At 62.6% G+C, this 21991-nt stretch overlaps 2 protein-coding genes across 5 annotated transcripts in view; one reads left to right on the forward strand and one right to left on the reverse strand.

Annotated features, from left to right (window-relative positions):
* The window catches only part of B3GNTL1 (UDP-GlcNAc:betaGal beta-1,3-N-acetylglucosaminyltransferase like 1), a 97116-nt gene extending 82801 nt beyond the window's left edge, over positions 1–14315 (forward strand). Inside the window, exons 8-12 of the mRNA XM_029928655.1 lie at positions 3459–3583; positions 7700–7835; positions 7911–7979; positions 8213–8287; positions 13660–14315. Of these exons, the coding sequence (XP_029784515.1) occupies positions 3459–3583; positions 7700–7835; positions 7911–7979; positions 8213–8287; positions 13660–13740 (486 nt within the window). The 3' untranslated portion in view covers positions 13741–14315. The remainder of the gene's footprint in view (positions 1–3458; positions 3584–7699; positions 7836–7910; positions 7980–8212; positions 8288–13659) is intronic.
* Positions 14316–16137: 1822 nt separating this feature from the next.
* Positions 16138–21991, reverse strand: part of TBCD (tubulin folding cofactor D) — a 149575-nt gene continuing 143721 nt past the window's right edge. The window contains exons 36-39 of one of the 4 annotated variants that reach the window (XM_029928650.1): positions 21227–21336; positions 19219–19303; positions 17195–17279; positions 16251–16339 (exon numbers count right to left, since the gene is read on the reverse strand). In XM_029928650.1, coding sequence (XP_029784510.1) covers positions 17232–17279; positions 19219–19303; positions 21227–21336 — 243 coding nt within the window. In that variant the 3' untranslated portion in view covers positions 16251–16339; positions 17195–17231. Of the gene's footprint in view, positions 16340–16476; positions 16810–17194; positions 17280–19218; positions 19304–21226; positions 21337–21991 lie in introns of those variants that run through there. The other 3 variants (XM_029928651.1, XM_029928652.1, XM_029928649.1) reach the window with 3 other exon arrangements.

Below are 21991 nucleotides of genomic sequence, written 5' to 3' on the forward strand. Positions count from 1 at the left end.
GGGCGGGGGCCGGGAGAGAGCCCCATGCAGGCCCTGCCCTGTCAGCGCAGAGCCCGATGTGGGGCTCATCTGGCCCGAGAGGTCAGGACCTGAGCCCAGACCTGGAGCCGCACACTCAGCCGACTGGGCCCCTGCGCCCACGCGTCGGCCTCTCTGTCACGTGTTTGCCTGTGGAGAGGCCTCCTTTTTGGCTTCTGCATTATGGGATTTCCTCACCTCCACTTCCCTGCTCCTCCAGGGTTCGTCCCGAGGACCTCGGGGCATAAGGCGGTGGCTTCCGTCCCTGGCGGGTCTGTGCCGCCCCCACCCCGCTGTCCTGCCCCCGGCCCGGCCTCACACTGGGCGCCCCGTCACCGCGCAGGGGGGTGGCTGCTCAGCCATCCGGCACGAGCAGCCGTCACCCGCTCTGGGGCTGTATTGAAGGCTTGCCGTTTGTTCTAGTGGTCATTTCTGTATTTCTCCCTCTTCAGATGCCCTTAAGCCTGGGTGTCCTCCTTACACCGTTCTGGTCTGCCATTTCCCAGCTTCTGACGCCCGCCTGCGCCAGCCGCAGGGCGGCCCTCTCCTCCCGCCCCCACGGCGTGTGGTTTCCCGCAATGTGGGAGGACACACGGGGACGCGTCCACGGCCACACGCGTCCCGCTCAGAACGCGGCCCCTGGTCCTGCCACGCACCGGACACCGTCGGCCCGCTTCCTTTCCTTGGGAGAAAATTCTGACCTGTGGTTGCCGTGCTCTATTGCTCTCGAGGGTCGCACACCGCGTTCTCTGGCTGGTGGCCTTGTCGCCTGGAGGCTCTGAGGAAAGGATTTCCTTGTTGAAAACTAACGGCCCCTCGGAGCCCAGCGGCGAAGCGGGTCCGCTCGGTGCGCCCTCTGTTCCGCTTCCGCCTCCTGATTTGCGGACTCTGGTTTCCGTCAGCGGGCGTTCCCTGATTCCACGCTCAGGAACTCTCTCCTGCTCTTACGTTGTTCACCATATAGTCTTTGCTCCTCGTGTGAGTTTATCTTTTCCTTCTATTTCTATTTGGAGTTCAGTCAGTCCTTTTTTTTTTTTTTTAAGATTTGTGTTGGGTTTTTTTTTTTTTTTTTTTGAGAGACAGAGACAGTGCAAGCAGGGGAGGGTCAGAGAGAAAGGGAAACACAGAATCTGAAGCAGCTCCAGGCTCTGAGCTGTCAGCACAGAGCCCGATGGGGGGCTCGGACCCACCAGCTGTGAGATCGTGACCTGAGCCGAAGCCGGAGGCTTACCCGACTGAGCCACGCAGGCGCCCTTCAGTCAGTCCTTATTTCAGAAGTTTATTAAGGTATGATTCACATACCATACAGTTATCTGTTTAAACATGCAGCGGGTGTGTTCTAGACAGTCCCCAGGCCTGCACTTCCGCCACCAGCCTGCCCTGGGTCCCCTCACGTTCTCAGGCGCAGGGACGGTTCGGTCCTGGTCTGACTCGTGATTCTGGGTCGTCTTTGTGGTGGTTATGTCAGCGGATTGAGCTGTATCCACCTGGGGAAGTGTCTAGATGAAGGCTGCCCGTCCCTGTGTTCTCAGGGCCCACACGACTGGCGGCCACTCTGTGCTCCGTCTGCCCCCCAGTTCCCCCGTCCCCCCGCCTGCAGGGTGTGCTGCCCTCCCCACCCCTGCCTGCCACATGCCCACCTCCGGGACCCTCGATGCGCCCACCCCGCCCACCACGCCCCGACCTCCAGGACTCTTGTGCACCAGAACAACCCCAATGGAGGACCTGGGCGTGGCTGCCCGGCCTCCTGGGCTCCTGCCCGGCTGCATCACCACTGCCATCTCAGCTTCTGTACAGTTTGGTGCCCAGGAACGAGCAGGTGCCCAGGATGGTGGACCAGTGGCTCAGACTCTGCCTCGAGGGGAGCGGTGACACCCCAGGACCGGGTCCCACTGCACTCTCACTCTCCTCCTTGCCAGAAAGAAGGAACCTTCTTCCAGGTCCCAGAAGAAAGAGCACCTTTTCTTTCCCTTCCTAAACCTGCAAACTGCAGAGCTACAGTTTGCTCTCTAAAGGCTTGAAAAGACAGAAAATTAGGAAACAGGGAAATGCACAAACCACCCGTGACCTGTCGCCACGAGCCCGCCCTGAGCTCCCGAGTGCGGCCACGTGCTTACTGTCCCGTGGGCACACTCTCAGCCTCTGCTACAAATAGTTTTGAAGCTTGATTTTTACCTTAACGTTTATTGTAAATCTTTTCATGTCATCATAGTCTTCGCAAAAACTAGTCCTTCAGGTCACATGCGCTGACGTACCGGTCCGCCCGCGCATTGGGAAAGAGGGGGTTGATGGCTTGTCAGCCCCTAGCCAGACCGCCGCCGGTTGCCGTGGACTCTGGGCCCGTGGCTGACACTCTGCCCGGCTCGGGGTCTGGTCTGCCTGTGACATGACCGGGACTCCCAGGGCCTTGCTGGCCTTACAGAGGGACCCAGGCGGACAGACTGGGGCACCAGCTGGCATTCTGGAGCTGACTTTGGGGACAAGAGCTGAGCCAGGACATGCACCCACTGCTGCACTTCCTGGTGGGGCTCAGCCCTTTCCAGAAGCATCCGGCCCTGAGCCGGAAGCAGTGCTCCTGGGGAACCAGCAGACCAGGCATGCTGGGGCATCGCCAAAGCTGCTGGGACCCGGCGCAGTCTGGGTACGTGCTTCCGGTGTAGACAGTGTCTCCCCAGGGGCTCTGTCTCTCTGGGGGCTCCATCTCCGCGGGGGCTCCATCTGGGCGGGGGGTGGGGGGCCTCCATCGCCGGAGGGCTCCGTCTCCTCAGGGGCTCTGTCTCTCCGGAGGCTCCATCTCCCTAGGGGCAGCCGTGCGAACTTCCCCTTGGGGAGAGAGGCAAACGGGCAGCGGCCTGCACACCTGGTACCACCTCGAGGCCGCTCCAGGCTGGGCTGTGGGTGCCGTGGAGACCAGGCCCCCCCCGCCCGGCTCTGCTCACTGTGCACCCTCCCTGCAGGGTGGACAGGACCCAGACCTCTCCTCCCACTTGACCGTCACTCTTGAGTTTGGGGAAGGTAAAGGGAGCAGAGTCGGCATCTGGCTTCCAGCTTCCGTGGCCACTGCTGTGCTCGGCCAGCCCGGCAGCCGGTGGGCTGGGGGCGCTGAGTGCTCTCAGGAGGGCGAGGCCCAGCGGGAAGCTCTCGGGTCCCTGCAGCGCAGAGACCCTGCTCGTGGGGAGGGCGCAGAGGCGAGGGTATGCTGGGGATGTCCGTCCGCCCCGGGGCCCAGCTCTGCCTGGCCAGCACGTCCTTGTCCTGAGACGACCTCGCACACTTGAGGGCTGGGCACGCCGGTGACGCCGGAGGCTGGCAGGTGAGGCCGGGCGCGAGTCCCCAGCCCGTCACCTGAGTTACTGCACACGCAGAAGCCGTGGGCACGGCCGGGGGTCTGTGGGGAGCAGAGACCCCAGCGGTGGCCGATGCTTCTGTCCCGCCCACAGGGTGTGCCTGAGGACCTGCTCTTCTTCTACGAGCACCTGCGACGGGGCGGCGGGGTCGTCCGCGTGGACCAGTGCCTTCTCCTCTACCGCTACCACCCCGGCGCGGCCACACACTCTGTCCTCGAGTACGTAGGTCCCAGGGCTCCAGATCTGGTGTGGGGTCCACGAGGGGCTGCGGTCCAGGATCGAGCATGTGGGGTCAGGGTCTGGGGTTAAGTGTGAGGGCCCAGGGGCCAGGGTACAGGGTCAAGGGTGAAAGGCCGGAGGCCAGGGTGGAGTGTGCGGGGCCAGCCAAGATCTAAGCCCGGATAGGGGGATAGACAGGGCACCTGGGGCGGGCCCCCCCCCCGGGTGAGCGTGGCAGGTGTGGGTGCGCTGGGGCGGGGCCGCCCCGGGTGAGCGTGGCAGGTGTGGGTACACAGAGTCTGTGGCCTTCATCGGGCAAGTCTGTCCCAGGTCTGTGGTCGTGGCTTCCCCAGGATGGTGGCCATATGTCTGTCCCTTTTTCACAACGAGAGAATTCTCACGAACGTGTTCCTTTGAAGTCTTGGTCTCAATTGCCGTGAGCTGATGGGAGCCTCCCAGTGAGCCCGGTACCCGTCTCCCTTGACTGAGGTGGGCTCTTTGTGCCCCCTCTGCCCCTCCCAGGGGGCTGCCCTGATGGCACCTGCTTGGTCCCATGTCCCCAGCGGCCCGCGTGCCCTCGGACGTCAGGACAGGAGGGGTGGAACGTGGTGGGGGGGGGAAGCGAGGGAAGGGGTGTGTCCTGTTTCTTCAGTTGGAACCATGTGTGCGTGGGCATGTTGCAGTCACAAGTGTGCGTCCCTTGGTGCCTCGCTGTTGTGACGCTGCTCTTTTTTGGGAACAGGGTTCAGGGAACTGGGCCCTCTGAACACAAAGAGCTGGACTCGGGCACATTCGTGTCTGGGAAGTGGGGCTCACCGTGGGGTCCCCTCGAAGGCCGCCGGCCACTCCGGGGGGGGTGCCAGCCGGTCCGTGTGACCGTGGTGTGCGGGCCCCGACTGCAGCACCCCGCTGACCGGGGAGGTCAGGTGTGTTGTTGGGTGTTGAACCTTCGCTTCTCTGTTTTCCAGCTCTCGGTGAAAGAGCTTGATTTGGGTTTTCCTCTGTTAAATCCAACTCTTGTATAACCGCTTCGTGGCGGCATGTTTGGGGCCTGTTGTCAGGAAGCTGCTGCCACGCGAGTGTGATTTGCACCTGAGGGGAAAGGTCACGTCACAGGACAAAGCGCCAGATGTGCGTGTGCATCTAATTGGTGTCCACGCGCGAAACCCCAGCAGGAACGGACAAGTCCGCAGTCACGATTGGAGGTTTTTGTGCCGCGTCCCCGTGACTCAGAGGCGCAGAGGACTGGAGTCCCCGGGCCCCGCAGAAGGTGCCCCTTCAAGATGCAAGGCGGACAGCACTTCGGACCAGAAAACACTCCAAACCAGCTTCAGATGATTGCAGTCACTCAAGATACGGTTAGAAGTCATTAACACATCCTAAAAATCCAAAATACTTGGAAATTAGGCAACCAAGGGTAGAAATCACAAAGGAAATTAGAAAAAAAATTAATTTGATGAAACCAAAATGGGCACTGCTTACGGGACCCGCTGGGGCACGTGGTCCGCACATGGGCAGCGGACGGTCAAAAGATGCAGTTAGGAAGTCTGTGTGGCGGCATCACACATCAAGGGCTCGTGGGTGAGTCTCACACGGTGCGGGGGCGTCCTCGAGAAAGTGCTGAGGGAAGCGCGGCCCCGGGCGCGGACGCGGGGACGCCCTGTCGGGAGTCGGGGGGGGGCGCCTCCCGCACCCACGGTCCCAGGGCAGGAGCCTGCTGGCATCTGGGTGCAAATTGATAACCTGGTTCTGAAATCCTCGTGGAAAATTAAAGGACCCAGAATGACCGAAACAACTTTGAAAAGAGGAAAATTTGAGGACTCACCTGCTCAATTTCAAGACTTGCTCAGAAGCCTCAGCACAGTGTCAAGAGAGACCAGGGAAACAGAATCCAGAAATACACTCAAAACTGGATCACAGACTGATTTTCTTCTTTTTTAATTTTCTTTTATTTTTTTTTAAATGTCTTACTTATTTTTGGGACAGAGAGAGACAGAGCATGAGCGGGGGAGGGGCAGAGAGAGGAGACACAGAATCAGAAGCAGATGCCAGGCTCTGAGCTGTCAGCACAGAGCCCGACGCGGGGCTCGAACCCACGAACGTGAGATCATGACCTGAGCCGAAGTCGGAGGCTTAGCCGACTGAGCCCCCCAGGCGCCCCTACAGACTGATTTTCAACAAAGTCTCCAAAGGCATTTAATGGAAAAGGAAAATATTTTCTGCGAGCAGAACTGGAGGTGCCCGTGGGAAGAGGAGGCCGAGCCGCGCAGCACACGGGACCCCAATTCCAGACGGACCCGAGGTGCAGGTGCAGAAGCAGCTGAGACAGAGGCGTCCGGAGCAGACACTGGCGCGTCGCCACGACTCCGTGGCGACAAAATCTTCTCAGCGAGGCCGTGAGGATCATTAGCCCCTTGAAACTTCATCGAGTGGACCTGATAGAACTTCAAACATTTGCCCGTCCCGAGACCCCGTCAGGAGGACGAGCGGCGGCCGGGCGGCCGGAGGAGAACCGCACGGGAGGCACGTAAAGAACCCCGAGCACCAGGAAGAAAGGCAGAACGCTCCGACAAACCCAGCACGTCCAAGACCGTACCGGGTGGCGCGTGCATAACACAAACCTGCTGAGGCTCCTGTCGCCGAGGCCGCGGGGTGGCCGGGGTGTGGGTCTGCCCGGCCTGTCAAACCCTGTTCTCGGGAGGGTAAATAGTACACCTGGCACTTCTTAATTTCATTACTAGCCCCGGTGACCAGCAGGTCCCACGTTAGGTGTTCACGCAAGAGACGGGACAGTGTTGTTCAGCGCGTCCCGCTAACAGGGCCAGGATCTGGGGACCACCCATGACCATCAGCAACTGAACAGATAACTGACCCAGGGACCAGGGTCCCATCAAAGCCGTGGCTCACCGGAGAAGCCGGACACAAAGCCCTGCGGAGGCGGGACGGGGCCACCTCGGAGCGCCCTGAGCAGGCGGAAGGGTCCCTGCCATCCGTCACCGCCAGCCCACAGCCAGGGGACTGCGCGGCTGTCGGCGCGGGGACTGGACCCAGCGCTTGGGGGCAGTGGAACCAGACGGAAATTAGGACCGTGACGTGGGGATGGTGGGGACCCCGCGCGTGCTGTCAGGGGCGGGGCGCTGGGGCTCTCCTCTGTCCTCGAGGTGCCGCCACCTTAGGTTCTCAGGAGAGCCAGAGAAGGGACCTCTGTAGGACGCGGTGCGGCCCGCCGTGTGGCAGGAGCCCCCGGGTCGGGCAGGACCGGGCTTTGTCCCCGCACGTCCTCGCCTTGCTTGCATGGGACCAGTGTCTTTTATGTTGAGAGGCTTCTTTCTTTTTTGCAGCGTGAGGCTTTGCCACCCACAGCGCGAAAGAAGTGATCTCATGCTAGTTTCTGTGTTGGATTAAACGCTTAGAGCGTGAGCGCTGACACCGCCAAGTAATGCGCTTTAATTACAGCCCGCGGCGCGTCGGGAGTGCAGTTTCGCCGGCCTCTGCCCCGGGGCCCCCGGTGAGCTGTCCCGGGCTGTCCTTGTTTGTGAACCGAGAGTGGCCATGGTGACCTCATCCCACAACCTTCCTGATACTTCCCGCCCCCAGGGCCAAGGCCAGCGCGAGGTGCGTGCGGGTCACGCCCTCGCCGCCGGGGAGCGCCCCCCTCCCCCCCCCCCCAGCGCCCGCCCGGAGCGGCACTCCCACCGCAGAACCCGCCTTTCTCCCTGGGAGCCCCGGCTGCTCGACCGCGGCTGCCGGCCCCTCCTCGCTCGGGCCTCCCCCCCTGCAGACCCCGTGGGCCGGCCGTCTGCTGGGGGCCCTGTCCTGCTGCCGTAAAGCACGTGTCTGCGACAGGGTCTAAGTGGTCATCACGTGCCGGCCTCCTGGGGCCCCGGGCACCCGGGCAGCCTGGAGGTACAGGCGGCCCCCCAGCATGGCCCCCGACCCTGTGCGTCCGTCGGGGCCCCCGCGGCCACGGCCCTGAGAACGGCAGGTGCTGGGCGGTGTGGCCCAGGCGGCGCCACCCTGGCTCACCCCTCGCTCCCGTCGCTGGCGCCGGGTGGGGGGAAGGGTGGGGGCGGCTGGAGGCCCCGCCCACGTGGTCACACACCCCCGCCCCCCAGGACCACCATCTGGACCCACCGTGTCCGCTTCCTGGAAGAATGGGCGCTGCCACGCTGGGCCACCTTCACCATCTGGAACGCAGGCAAGCAGGGCCGCCGGCTCTACCGCAGCCTCACAGCCGGGGCGCGGAGCAAGGTGGGTCCCCATCCCCCTCCCCCTCCGTCCCCCTCCGTCCCCGTCCCCGGTCCCTGAGGCTGGTGTCCCCACCAGGTGGTTGCCTTCTGTGACGTGGACGAAAACAAGATCAGGAAAGGCTTCTATTGCCACGAAGACTCTCAGGTGCGTGGGGCCCGGGGTGGGGGTGGGGGTGGGGGGCCTCGGTCACACATGGGTCACCACCCCTAGCCCCCCGGGGACACAGAGCAGCCACCGCCCAGATCCTTCCTCCTTGGGGAAGGCGGCCTGTGTGACCCCCATCTCCTGGGGGTCTCGGGCCCCAGAGTGACCAGCGTCCCTGCCCGGCCCCTCCTCCCCGCGGAGGAGCCACGCCCACAAGGCCTGTCGTCCCTCAGGAAAGGCCCAAGCCCCGGATTCCGATCCTGCACTTCCGAGCTGCACGGCCGCCCTTCGTCATCTGCGTGAAGCTGGTGAGTGTCGCCGTGGCGACCGCGTGGCTGGCCCGAGCGCCCGGCGGAGGGGTCCACAGGGTGCCGGCAGAGGCCGCCACGGTGCCCTTGAAAAACGGGCTGCCTTTCTAGACAAGCAGTGTGTTTTGGAAACTTGCTCGGTGCCAGGCCTGAGGCGCCTTCCGGGCACTTATCGGACGCCCCGGCGGAGACGACGGGGGGCTGGTGGTGAACGTGTTGCCGAGAGGCCGCCCTGGCCGCCGTGCCCAGGCCGTCCCGGGAGCTCTCCCCGCCACGCCGCCCCCGCCCGCTAAGGTCACGGGGGCACAGGTGCCCGCTTCGCAGCCCCAGCTTTGTGTTGGGGTCACACCGTGGGGTCCCGGGGGCCCCGGTCTGCTTGCCCGAGTCAGGCTGGCCTGTGACTTCTCCCCTTGCCGAGTCACATCCCACATGCTGGAGTCCGGCCACGGGCCCTGGTCACGTCCAGCCTGGCAACAGCGAGGGCACAGCCCGGGCATTCTCGTGACTGGAGGCCTGAGGGCCTTGGAAGGCCCCCCGCCCCGCCCCCCGCCCCTTCGTGAGGCCTCCAGACAGGGCTCAGTCAGGTCGCGCTCCTGGGCCACCTCTTGCCCTGCTGACGTCCAGGCACTCTGCACAGACTCCCACAAGGGACTTGCCTTTCCGTGGATTCTTCCAGAAAAGGTCACTTTCCACACAGGGGCATTCATCACCTTCTCTTACGACGAACACCTCCGTCCCAGTGAGGAAATCCTTCTCTGGGGTCAGAAAGCTGGTTCTCACTGTGTAAATGTAAACGTGAAGTGTCATCTTTCACGCGTGAGTCCTTAGTCCACCGCAGCTACGGCTCGGGGGGGGGGGGCAGGGCTGTCCAGTCCCTGTGGGGAGCGGGGCTGTGGCGCAGGCGGGGACGCGGGCCACCACCTCCAGCAGCTGCCAGCCCGGAGGCTGTGACCAGGGCGCCTGGAGCCTTCACCGAGGCCGAGTCTGTCCCTGCTCCGAGCCTGCGGCCCAGGACGTGGGCGCGGGCCAGGCGGGGCAGCGGCCCGGCAGGGGCCCCGGGTGGGCCTGGGAGCGCAGCTCCGAGGGGCTGCGTGGAGGAGGCCCCCCGAGTGGGGAGCGGCCGCAGGGCCGGCCCGCCCGGGCATCCGGGCTCCAGCCCCTGGAAACCGCGAGCAGCAGACGTGAGTTGTCCCCAGCGGCCCCGCCGGTGCCGGCTCGTTTCTCTGACCTCCGAGGTGGCGAAGCCATCAGAAAAGAGCCCGCCCCGCGCCCCGCCCCGGACTCAGAACCCGGGGGCGCCCCTGTGAACTTGGTGCAGAAGTGTGGGGTCACGGGGTCCCCGTGTCACCGTGTTTGTTTTGGGAACCAGTTTTCCACAGTGGTGGCACCGTTTCCGGTGGCATCCAGCTGCCCAGGGGCTGCCAAGTGCTCCCTCTCCTGGCTTTGATCCTGCGTCTCCCGGACGACGGAAGATGCCGCGTCTTTGAGCCGCTCGTGGGCCGTCCGGTGTCCTCTCTGGGGAAGCCTCTGGTGGCGTCGCAGGCTTCCACCTGGGTTTCGTCTTGTTGCGCCGCCAGAGCCCGAGTGTCCCCGACGCGGCCCCCACCCTCGGGTTCTCTGTGTTTTCTCTCTTCATGTGTCCTTTGGTACAAAAAGGATTTGCTTTTGAAAAGGCCAGTCTCTCCGTTTCTAACTTGGTTGACCCAGGATCTGCCCCTGCAGTGCCTTCGGAGTGTCGTGTGCCACGCAGATGGCACCGGGCCGGGGCATGCTGCGGTGCCCGACTGCCACCCTGAGGCTTTGTGCAGCTTGCCTGCTTGCCAGCGGGACCCTGCTCACTGCACTGCGGCCAGCGGTGAAGGGTCACAAGCCCCCTCACACAGCGCCCTCTCCGCCCGCCATGAGCGTGGTCCGGAGGTCAGGCACCGCAGGCGCGGCCTCGGGGCCCTCGCGAAGCCAAGGTGCCAGCCAGGACCCGGGTCTGCTAGCGAGATGGAGGTCACCAAGTCGCAGAAGTGACACCCCACCCCTTGCTTGGCTGTGTCCCGAGGCTGGTCCCGCCTGCGCTCCAGGGAAGCGGGTGACACAGACCCACCTCTGTCCACCGGCTTCGGGCTTTCTGGTTTGAAAGCGGTTTCCCGAAAGGAAAGAGGCGGTTTACAGCCCAGAGGGGCCAGGTTCCGAGCTGCCGGGGACGTGGGGGGACGACGAGGAGGCTGTAACAACGAACACTTGAGTTCTGCACAAATGTGCTCGGAGTTTTGCGGAGGAGATGCGCCCCGCTGAGGCTCTGCTGCTCGAGGACCACACGTGGCGGGCGTAGAGGCCTCCCCCAGCGCAGGCCCTCCTGAGGGCCGGCTTCCCGTCCCGCCCCCCACTCGGCGACCCTGGGAGGCCCCACGGCGCCGGCCCCTTGGTGTGATTTTTCTTTAGCAAATGGCATCACGTTACACACACTTTTTCTGTATTTTGCTTTTTTTACATACTCGATCTTGCAGATTATTCCCTATGAACTCACTGGTACCATCGATTGTGGGGGTTTTTTTTTGTTTTTTAATACTTCTCCGTTCTGAGAGACCGCAGATACACCGGAGCAGGGCAGGGGCAGAGGGGGGCAGAGCCCAGGAGGGCTGCATGCTGGCAGCTCGGGGCCGATGCGGGCTGGCCCCAGGTGCCCCCTCTTTTCATCGAGCAAACTTCCTGGCACACTTCCGCCTCGCCACCAGAGCCACAGGAAGCCAACTTCATTTGGCCGTCTCCACTGCCCGTGCGGCGTGTCCCCATATGGTGTCCCCATGCGGCGTCCCCGTGCGGCATGTGCCCCCCGTGCAGCATCCCCATGAGGTGTGTCCCTCTGCGGCGCCCCCGTGCGGTGGGACATATTGCTGCGGTGAACACACACGTGCTCCTTTGCTCCGTCCCAGGAGGCGGTGGTGACACTCGCCCCCACCAGTGGCCCTTCCCCCAGTGTGGGCAAGTCTGCCCTGTGTGTGTCGCGGGCGGGAGGTCTGAGGGTCCTGTTCTGGTGAGGAGGGTGACTTTCCGTGTGTTGACAAGCATCTTTATTTCCCTGTTGGTGAATTGTCTATTCGCTAGCCCTGTTCTTCTACTGAGTAGATCTGTCCGTCTTTCCATTACGTAACAAAAACCTCTATGATATGTCTTGTCAGTTTTTCTGTCATTTGACGATATTTATGCCTTTTAGGAAAATTTTTTAGATAGCAAATTGATTTTTGTATGGCTTTTGGAGTTTCATTCATTCTGCAACTTTAATTCTGGAATGTGAAATTTTAAAGCCCATTCTCCAGGTTTGCTTCTGAGATTTGTTTTTTACTTCATCTCTGACGACTAGGATTTCTTTTACTGTAAAGATAGATTCGGGGGCACCTGGTGGCTCAGCTGGTTAAGTGGCTGACATGCTTTCCGCTCAGGTCATGATCTCACGGTTCCTGAGTTCTAGCCCCGCATCAGGATGCTCGCCCTCCCTCTCTCTGCCCCTCCCCTGCTCTCTCTCTGCCTCCCCCCGACCCCCCCCCCACACACGCACTCAGGCACTCAAAATTTTCTTCCGGTTTGGATGCTCACTTGTCTGAAAATCACTTGGGACTGTTTGGGGAATTTCTATCTTTTCTAATAACGAGATGCTGTGTTTTCGTTCTGTTGGATGTGCACGCACGTCCGGACCCGCTGGACTCCTGGCCCACTGTCCGTCCGTCCAGGCGCCGGCACCACACTCCTGGGCTTCGCGGTGTTTACCACCTCGGGAGGCAAGGCTGCCTCTTCCTTAGAATTTACTTCACATTTTTCTTTTCTGAATAGGTTTTTTTAAGTGAACTATTAGCACCTTCAGGTGGTGGCCTACACGTGGCCCACCACCTGCTTTTGCAAATGAAGTTTATTAGAACACAGGACGTCACGCCCGCCAAACTGTCAGTATTTGCCGTGTGGCCCTTTAAGAACCACTGCAGACATCGGTCTAGAACGTGTGGCCCGGGTTGTCGTGCCCACACAGTGGCCCAACGCACGTCAGAAGGAAGCCTTCCAGAGCCGTCCCGACGCACGTCCTTTCTGTGCCAGTCATCCTGCCACGCGCGTGCGCCCCCAGACCGCACAGCCGACCGCCGCCGGGGTCTGCGGTCTGTGTGAAGGGGACTGTCGTGCTGTCACTCCACATCACGTCTGAGGCGGGCGGCTGCGCCTGCCTGTTGCCTGGTGGCGTTCACCAGGTGAATGTCACACCGCCGTTCGGGCTTCGTCCTGGCCGGTGGGTGGGGGTTGTGGACTGCACCCCAAGGCGTCCGGTCAGGGGCAGGGGCTAAGAGTTCCTGAGCTGCGGCTTCGGGAGGCGCCTCTGGCTGCGGAGGCGGAGCGCCGTCCTCCCCCGGGGCGCCTCTGACCAGCTCCCCCCACTTTGTGGGAACAAGTCTTCCCCTGACAACCTGTAGTTCTCCTGCTTCTGGATCTAATCCTTTGTTGGTCCACGTTAATCTACAGAAGCGTCTAACTTCAATGGCATCTTGTTGCGAGGGGGCCCCTTCCCCCAAACCCTCTCTGGGCCACAGTCCCACTTGGCTGGTCTGAACACAGGTGTTTCCTTTGAAAACTCGGGCGCGGAGATAATGGGAAGGGGGGGGGGCCTAGAACGGGCAGCAGGTGGAGAAGAGTGTGGGAATTTCGGGTGTTTCCCGTGTATTTCTAGCCGTGCCCGGTGGTCAGGGGTGTGCATGGCCGGGCTGACCCCCATGCTGGGCCCAAGGATAGAGGAACCCAGCAGGGGTGAGTGCTGGCCCCCGTGTATCCGGCCAAAGGCCCGTGGCATCTGGGACGGGCCACCAGGTGAGGGACAGGCCGGAGCCACAGCTGTTTCCCACCCGGGGGCCCGGGCAGCCTGGCCAGAGCCAGCACCGAGCTGAAGCTTCACCAGCCCTGGGGTCACAGGCAAGCCCTGGACAGAGGGGAACTCGGGGTCCTCAACCCCGTGCTGGGCTGGGGCCAAGCAAGAGGCAGGAGGGGGTCTGCTGACAGCTACAGCTCCCGGAGTCAGGGCTGGGGCCTCTGCAGCAGAGGTGGGGCGTGGCGAGGCCAGCCGGGGTGGCCTGGACAAAGGGGTGAAGTGGAGCCCCTGTGGAAGGGGTCAGCTACCCTCTGCAGGGAGGGGCCAGGTTCCAACTTGAGGGGGGCAGGTGTGCTCCGGAGGACCCACCCCCTGCTTCCTGCCGGTGACCGGCACTGCCCCCACCCCGGGTCCGCCCCCCCTTAACAGACAAGTTCGCGGTAGACCACCGGACATAGGCCCCCTTGGCAGGATCTGTGGGGGCCACACTGAGGGCCGGGGAGGCTTGATCGAGCCCGACTTGCTGTTCCTCCCACAGGACCTCACCGGGGGCGCATTTGAGGACAACCTGAGGTCGCTGCACCTGCAGGAGGGCCGGGACTTCCTCCACTTCAGCTGACGGCCCGGCCGCCGCCCAGGAGAGGGATGGGGGGCGCCGGGGGGAGCACGCCGAGCGGGAGGCGGCACTAAATGTGCGTGGGGCTGACCTTTCACCCGGAGGGCACGCGGTTCAATGAGGGGCTGTGTGTCCCTGACTGGCCACAGACGCGCCTCTGCCGCGAGGGGCCCTGCGCTGCCGTCACCCGGCGTGTTGTGTCTGTCCTGCCGGGAGGCCGTCAGCGCACGCCCCCGACAGATCCCGGGCCAGCCCAGGGGCACAGCTGGCGTGGGACCCGGTTAGAGACGTGGAAACGTGCAGACCGGCCACTGAGGACACAGGCCGTGTGCTCAGAGCTCGCGGGGTGGCGTCTCCTGGCCCCGTGAGGGGGCAGAGACTCGCGTGGGGAGGGGGCTCGGGTGGCCCGACGGGCAGGGGAGCAGGTCTGGCTCTGGCTGCTTGGTCCTTGCTCCCAGGAGGGGCTGGTTAGGGAGGCCGCCTCGGGCAGGCGGCTGCAGGGTTCTTGGCTTGTTTTCTTTTCTTTTTTTACATTTATTTTTGAGAGACAGAAATAGCACAAGCAAGGGAGGGGCAGAGAGAGGACACAGAATCCAAAGCAGGCTCCAAGCTGTCAGCACAGAGCCCGATGCGGGACTCGAACTCACGAACTGTGAGATCAAGACCTGAGCTGAAGCCGGACGCTTCTCCGACTGAGCCCCCAGGCGCCCCCTTGCTTGGTTGTCCAGACTGGCTGCCGCAGGCTCCGGGAACCCAGCGCTCTGACCCAGGCTGAGAGCAAGTCCCGTCAGCCATGAGCGACCACGTAGCGTTTCGCCGTGAGGGAGCCGGCTCCCCTTTGCCTCAGGACCCAAATGTGGCCGGCTTGTGTGCGGGTCCCCAGGGACTTCCGCCGGAGGTGGTGATGCCCCTGGCAGGGCCGGGGGCTGCGCTCGGAGGGCGGAGCCCGGGAGGACCGGCACCCTGCCGCGGTGCACAGCGTCTCCCAGAAGCTCGGCGGGTTGATCATGCTGCCGACTCTGTGCTGCTCTGGTCTGTGTTCGAATTCCACCTGCTCCTCACGTTGGCCATGTTTTGTGTGTGCACCCAGTCGCTCGCGGTCTGTCTGCGGACCAGGCCTCTCTGCACAGAGACACTCGGCTGGCCACGCTTTCCCACCAGAGCCGTGGTTCTGGGGTATCCCCGCCGTCCCCTTTTGTCCCCATTCACGCTCCTGCTGCGGGCACAACCACCCACGGTCCCAGCTTGGTGTGAACGTCCTACCCCAAGCGGCAGCGCCGGGTCGGGCTGGGCAGACACTGGTGCTCAAGGTGCAGCACCTGCCCCCGGGCACTGGGAGACGGCCGCGTGCGCAGTGTGGCCCCGCCAGCACCCCTGCACGTTCCATCCTGGGCACCCTGGCCTCTTACTCCCCAAGCTGACCGGACGCTCTCCCGTATGGCCACCCGCCTGCTGTCCCTTGGGTTTCCTAGCCCCTTCCGTCCACGGCAGCTCAGCACCCTGCCCCTCACATGTGGCTCCGGACCCCGGTGCCGCTGACCGTGACGGTCCACGTTTGCTCCTGGCCACACTCCCAGCACCTGGACCCAGGGGGCTCCAGAACCTGTGGCTGCATGAAGATGGGGGACCCTCGGGGTCCGACGTGGCTGAGGATGAGCAGAGGCGCTGGGACGCCTCCCGCAGGCCGCAGGCAGGCGGGAGGGTTGGGAGGCAGGGCCTCCCGATGGGTCTGTGGGCAGCAACCTGTCTCCGTGTTAACAATGGGGCTTTTCTTTGAAATCTTGTGGATTTTTAAAATTACACTGGAAATGGTTCGTTTGCCTGCTTCCCGGAAGCCGCGTGCTGGGTGTTCTGCAGCCAAGGTCCCAACACTGCCCTGCAGGGCCCGGCTCCCCCCAGCCGTCCCCCGCCCCACGGAGGGCTCCCTACTTATTTTCCAGGGGGAAGCACATCTTAAGGCTTGATAAAAGTCAAGCCACAGAGTAACGTGAGACTTCCCTCCCCGGGGGCCCGAGGGGCCGCCCACGGCAGGGGAACGTTCCCACGTGGTGGCGTGGCCCAGGCAAGGACACCGGTGACGGTGACGGAAGCCAGCAGCACGGCCACCACCTTCGCCTCCGCGTCCAGCAGCGTCATGCGTGCCAGCCTCGTGGAGGCGCCGGCACCTTTCCGGCAGCGAACGGGCGCGCGCCTGTGTCGCCGGGCTGGCGGCAGGTGCCGGGTTCCTGACTAGCTGCCCGAGGCTCTCCCGGGGGCTCATGCAGGGTGCTTGCGTCGCACACTGCGAGGCAGGCGACCGCGGGCAGCGCACCCTCCACTGAGAGTTTCTCCAGCCCGTCTGGGGTCACTTGGGGCCACCTGCCCCCCAGGCCCCGCGTCAGCATCACACACACACAGAACTGCTCAGAACATGATTTTACAGACAGGGGCTCCTGCAGACGTGAAGACAAAAGCACCAACATCCCAGGGCACGGGTGAGGAAAAGCCAGCGCTGCGGTGACGAACTTCAGGTCCTTCGGCGCCACATCCAGCTGTCCCGTGCTGACGGTTACCAGGCTCCTCCCCGCTGCCGGGCGGGCAGGGGGCCTCAGCGGGCGCCGGACTGTGGGGACAGGGCACAGGTCAGACCACCAGCACTGCCCCTCTGGGCCTCCATTTCCCCGGACACCCAGGACCCCAAGGCCAACATAATCTCAAGGCGGGGGGGGGGGGGGGGGTCCCTGTACTTTTCCACAAACATCATCTGTTGTGGGAAATTTTCCCAGTAAAAGCATACAAAGCATATTTACTTAGGAAGCTGATGCTGTGCTTGGCCAGCTGTCTGCACCCCTCATGGAGCCCACTGGCGCCCACGAGAAGGGTGGGCATTGCCACCCGCCCTGTGGCACTGGAGGGGATGCAGGAAAACCATCCAGACGTAACAGTGCGATTCCGACACTGAAAAGCTGGCAGGACGGCAAGGAGAGGCCCGTGCCTGGTGCCGCCCTCCTCACCGCACGGTCCCCAGCGCTCCCTGCCGGCAGAGCAGCAGCCATGCGGGGCAGGGGGGGACAGGGGATAAGTCCCTCAGACCTGCGTGAGGCCAAGACCAAGAAACAGATCAAGCTGTAATCAAAGATCATAGCCATAAACCCAAATCCATAACCACACATTAAATACACGACGACAAAACGCTCCAATTAAGATAACTCAGCTGGATTAAATATAGCTAAGACCTAACTACCATTTCTAAGAGACCCATTTAAATGTAAGAAAACACAGGAAATGGTGTGAACCCCCCAAAATCCAGTGTGGGGGTTGTGGTCCTGAGGTAGACCCGAGGCAGGAAGCATTCTTGCAGATAAAGAACACTGCAGTGACATCACTTCCAGTGAGAGGCGAGGGGCCGCCCCAGGGCCGCCCCGGCCCGGAGCAGAGGACAGCAGAGCGCACCGTCTTGGGGCACCCCCAGGCTCACCGCTCATGATCTGGAAAGCCACCACACCTCGGTGTCTTCACAAGGGTCTCCTCTCCACGGAACAGGCCTGCCAGGGCCCCGGCACCTGCAGGGGACGGTGGGGTCGGCAACCCCGGGAGCCTAAGGCTGGGGTCTGCTCAGATGACTGCAGTGCAGCCCACCGCCTCCCCAGCTGGGCTCCAGAGTCACAGCCATGGGTCTTCTCTCAGACTCCCAACACATCAAGGGGACAGTGCAGCGACGGCCAGGGCATGACGCACTGGAGGAGGTGGAGAGGGGCCCCTGCCGGACAGACGCAAACCTCACAGTCCCGAGGCCTGAGTTCCTGTTACTGGCACAACGCACCTGGCTTTCAACAAAAACTTGGACTCAAGAAAAAGCAACCAAGAGAGACGGCACCAAGATCTAGACCAGACTCAAGAGACAGCAGAGTCGGGATAATCAGACTAGGGTTTAAAACAGCAATGACTTACGTGCCAAGGGCTCTGATGGGGACAGTGGGTGCCACCAAGGACCAATGGGCAGTGAGGGCAGAATGAAAGGAGATCCCAGAACTCAGAAACACGCTTACAGAAATGAGGACTGGACATCACCAGAAAAAGAACCCATGAACCTGAAGACTGGTCAGTAGAAACTCCCAAACTGAAATGCTGAGAAAACGGAGAGCATCCAAGAACTGCAGGGCAGTTCCAAACACCGTAAAACAGAGTCCTGCACACTCAAGGCCTGAGACTCACAAACGTCTGTTCTCGCCAAGTGGACCCACAGGCTCCAAATGACCTCGGCCCAACGCCTGCCAGTTCCCTGGTGCAAACTGACAATTTCAGAGGTTTCTGAGACCCAAGGGGCTGAGTCAAGATGGTCTTGGAAAAATAAAACCAGAGGCGGAAATGCGTGAGCACAATGTCTCCCAAGACCCCCACCTGTGTCAGCGAGACAGGCCGTGGAGGACAGGACCTGAGGAGAGAGCACACGCGTGGCCTGACTTTGACCGTAGTGACGGCGTGAGAGCAGTGCCTCCTGGCCTCTGCCGGGCCCCACACACGGCCGGTCCCGAGCGGCCTCACCTCTAAATGCAGGAGGTTAAACAATAAAGCTTTAAAGAAACACCAAGGAGCCACGGCCTCAGAACCGGTGAGACTTCAGCATCGAACAACAGGGCGGGAAGAATGAGGGCTGGCAGGTCCGGGCCCGTGTGCACCGCGCAGCCCGGAGAAAACACGGAGGGGCCCCGGATGCCAACACCCGCGGGCAAGGCGCCCCCTGGGCCGCACATGCAGCCGGCCCGGGGGCTCCACCCTGGAGCCCGGCGCCCGGAACGCGCGTGCACAGAGCTGGACCGCACGCACGCCTGCACGGATGCTCTTGCTCACTAAAAGCTCAACAGCAGCCAGGGTTCAAACCCAGGTCCGGGGGAATACAGCCAACGGGCAGGGGCAGGAACGAGGGGCCAAGGAACCAGCTCTGTCGCCAGCGGTCACAAACGCGCTGCTGCGCTCTGGCAGAGCCCGCAGCCTGGAGACACACTGACCACGAGTCCATCCTGACTCCCTGCCAAGTGCACACACGAGAGCCCAAGAGCTCCTGACGGTCACGCAGAACCCGGAGGGACAGCCTGAGGCCCCGCAGCCGCAGAGCCGCAGAAACCGGGGTGACAGAGTCCTGGGACCAGATGAGCGTCCAGGGAGGCGGTGATGGGGGAGACCAGCCGGAGGCACCGAGGCAGCCTCCCCTCCCCGTGACGGAGGGCTGAGGAGCGAGCGTGGCCGCGGCCGACTCCACTGAGGATGCGTCTGGGTGTGGTGCCCACAGCACACACCTGACGTGCGCCCGGGGGTGGGGGGGGGGGGTGTGCACGTGGGAGCCTGTGAGAATCATCTGGGCTTTGGGCGCACACCCACCAGTCAGTGCGACCCAGAATGTTCCAGACCGTAGGTCAAACAGTGACTCATATGAGCCACCCTTAGAGGCCTCACATGAGAGGGTCCCCAGGTTCCCGGCGTGGCCAAGGGCCGTGTGGTTACCTTGGGGACCAGCTGAGGTCTGGGCACGCCGAGGAGGTCACACAGGCGGTTCCGCTGGCCTCTGACAAGGGGCAACTCCGCGTCCCTGGGAGAGGAGGCAGGAGCCGTGTCAGCACAGGGCAGAGCCTGAAGCGCTCCGAGCCGCCCACCGGGCAACGCAGGACCCCAGCACCGCTGCTTGGGGGGGGCCAGGGAGAGCGGCTGCCATGCGCTCCACGCTCCCGAGGCCCTTCTCAGGGAAGTGGAGGGGGCGCCCCGGAAAAGGGGCCGCCCAGGCGGAGGCGTGGCCCAGACAGGCAGCCTGACCCGGACAGAAATGCTAAGACCCGGGAAGGTAGGCAGGTGGGTTTTTAAAGTTTTATTAGACTCTGAAACCTACTGTATCACTTTAATTTAAAATGAAGATTAAAGGGTCACCTGGGTGGCTCAGTTGGACTTCAGCTCAGGTCATGATCTCACAGTTCACGAGTTCAAGCCCTGCGTCAGGCTCTGTGCTGACAGAGCCTGGAATCCGCTTTGGATTCTGTGTCCCCCTTCTTCTCTGCTCCTCTCTGGCTCACTCTCTACCTCTACCTCTCTCTCTCTCTCTCTCTCTCTCTCTCTCTCTCAAAAAATCAGTGACAAACATTTAAAAAAATAAAGATTGTTATAGTTTCCTTTTGGGACAAGAAAACCATTTAAAATTCTCTGGAATTTCTTCCAATAGTATGGGTCGTAGGCACCCCACACAGGGAGGGGGAAGGGCGGAGCCACGGGGCGCCCCAGGCCGGGAGTAGACGTGGTGGCGCCCTCCGCAGCGAGGACTACCATGCTCCCCACAGGCGGTTAGAGGGCGGGCCCTGGGGACGGGCCAGGGTGGCGGCCCAGCTGCTCTGAGTGCAGGGCACCCACAGCTCCCGAGCCCGCGCTTCCTGTTCCGGAGCCATCGTGAGCAGCTCCAGAGAGATGTTCGCTGGAGTTCCCTCCTCCCCAGGCGCCAGGTGTCCCCAAAACCCTCCAGGAAGCCCTGAAACCAGAGGCCCCTTTCTGTCCTGCCACTCAGCCCCCCTGGGGACACCATCTCAGGTGAAGCGTGTGCTCACTGCGGACACGAGCGCACGGACCTTGTCCCGGTGCCTCCAGGGGCCACGGCCGACCTCGCTAAGACGGGCAGTGAGGTCATTGGTCACCTTCTGGGAGTGCGCGCGCGTGTGGGGGAGTCCACACGTGAGCATGAGTGGTGCGTGGAAGGTATCAGCCCCCCCCGCCCCCCGCGTCTGTTGTGACCGGTCACCCGGGGCACCCTATCGAGCCCGTGCTCACGGGCTGAGCCCCTCCTGCTCTCAGCACTGTGCGCGCATCCTGTTCCGTTAGCCCTGCCGCCACTCAGCACACCTGCTGTCCCAACTGACCAAGTCCAAGAGCAAGTGACACCACAGGGCACTGCACCTCAGACCAGCTCTGGGGCTCAGCTGTGACTTGAGGGACCCGCGAGATGCCAAAGGCCCTGGACACCCTGGGAAGGGGTGGGGGCAGGGAACACCTATTCTCTGGTCTCCTTCCACCCTTTCTGAGGTTTGGACACACCCACATGTGGCACTGGCACGTCCCCGCAGAGGGTGAGCCACCTCCCCTGCCTCTCCCTTCTGGGCGTTTCTGACGCTGCACTTCAGGGGCAGGACGAGCCGTTCTCAAAGTGACCCTGACCCCATTAGAACCCAGAGCCCTCACTGCACTCAGTTAACAAACGTGGTCCAGAGAGAGAGACGGTCAGACCCTCCCACCTCGTCACCTTGGACATCTTCCAACCTGAACTCGAGGCGCCTCCTCTCCTCCGTGGTCCAGGGGACACCGCCCCCTGGTCGTGCCCAGAGCACAGGCATCCAGGGCTGGGAGCCTCGCTCTCCTCACCCCTTCAGAGGGTTTCTGGGGGGCGCCTCGGGGACAGGAAGGGAGATTCTGGACATCCCTGCTCACCAAGACACTACACCAGGCCGGGCGAGAACGTGGGAAGGGGCCTGGCACTCACCAGGCGGTGGTGCCCAGCACAGACATGACCTCGTCCAGGACGTCCTCGCGCAGGATGTCCCCGTAGGTGAGCAGCGTCTCGTACACCTGGCTAGCCGTGGTCTTCCGGATCTGGGCAGGACACAGCGTGTCAGCGGGAGGGCAAGGCCCGTAAAACCCAAGCAGAGTGACAGGTCCCTGCCCAGGGAGCAGGGACATGGGGCCAGGCACGCCCCCAGGTCAGGCTGGAACCTGAAACCTGTGCAGCTTGTTAAGAGGAAGCTAGACACGAGACACAGCCAGCTGCGGCATGGGCTGCCCGGGCCCCTGCTGCCCCCCGGCCGCCACGTCGAGGAGAAGTGAGGCCACCCTGTTCTCACTGAAATGTGTTATTAAAAACCTGCCTCCTCAGGGCACCTGGCAGGGGGCTCAACTGGTTGAGGGTCTGACTCTTGGTTTTTGGCTCAGGTCATGATCTCACAGCTCAAGAGATCGAGCCCTGCGCCGGGCTCTGTGACGGGGGGTGCGGAGCCTGCTCAGGAGTAGCTCTTTCTGCCCCTCCCTCTTTCGCATGTGTGCTCTCTCCAAATAAACAGTAAAAAACAAAACGGGTTGCCTGGGGGGCTCAGTCGGTTAAGCATCCGGCTTTGGCTCAGGTCATGATCTCACGGTTGGTGGGTTCAAGCCCCACATTGGGCTCTGTGCTGACAGCTCGGAGCCTGGAGCCTGCTTCAGCTCTGTATCTCCCTCTCTCTCTGCCTCTCAAAAAAATAAATAAAAAACATTA

The sequence above is a fragment of the Suricata suricatta genome, chromosome 17 (assembly GCF_006229205.1).
Source record: "Suricata suricatta isolate VVHF042 chromosome 17, meerkat_22Aug2017_6uvM2_HiC, whole genome shotgun sequence".
In the NCBI taxonomy this organism is placed as follows: domain Eukaryota; kingdom Metazoa; phylum Chordata; class Mammalia; order Carnivora; family Herpestidae; genus Suricata; species Suricata suricatta.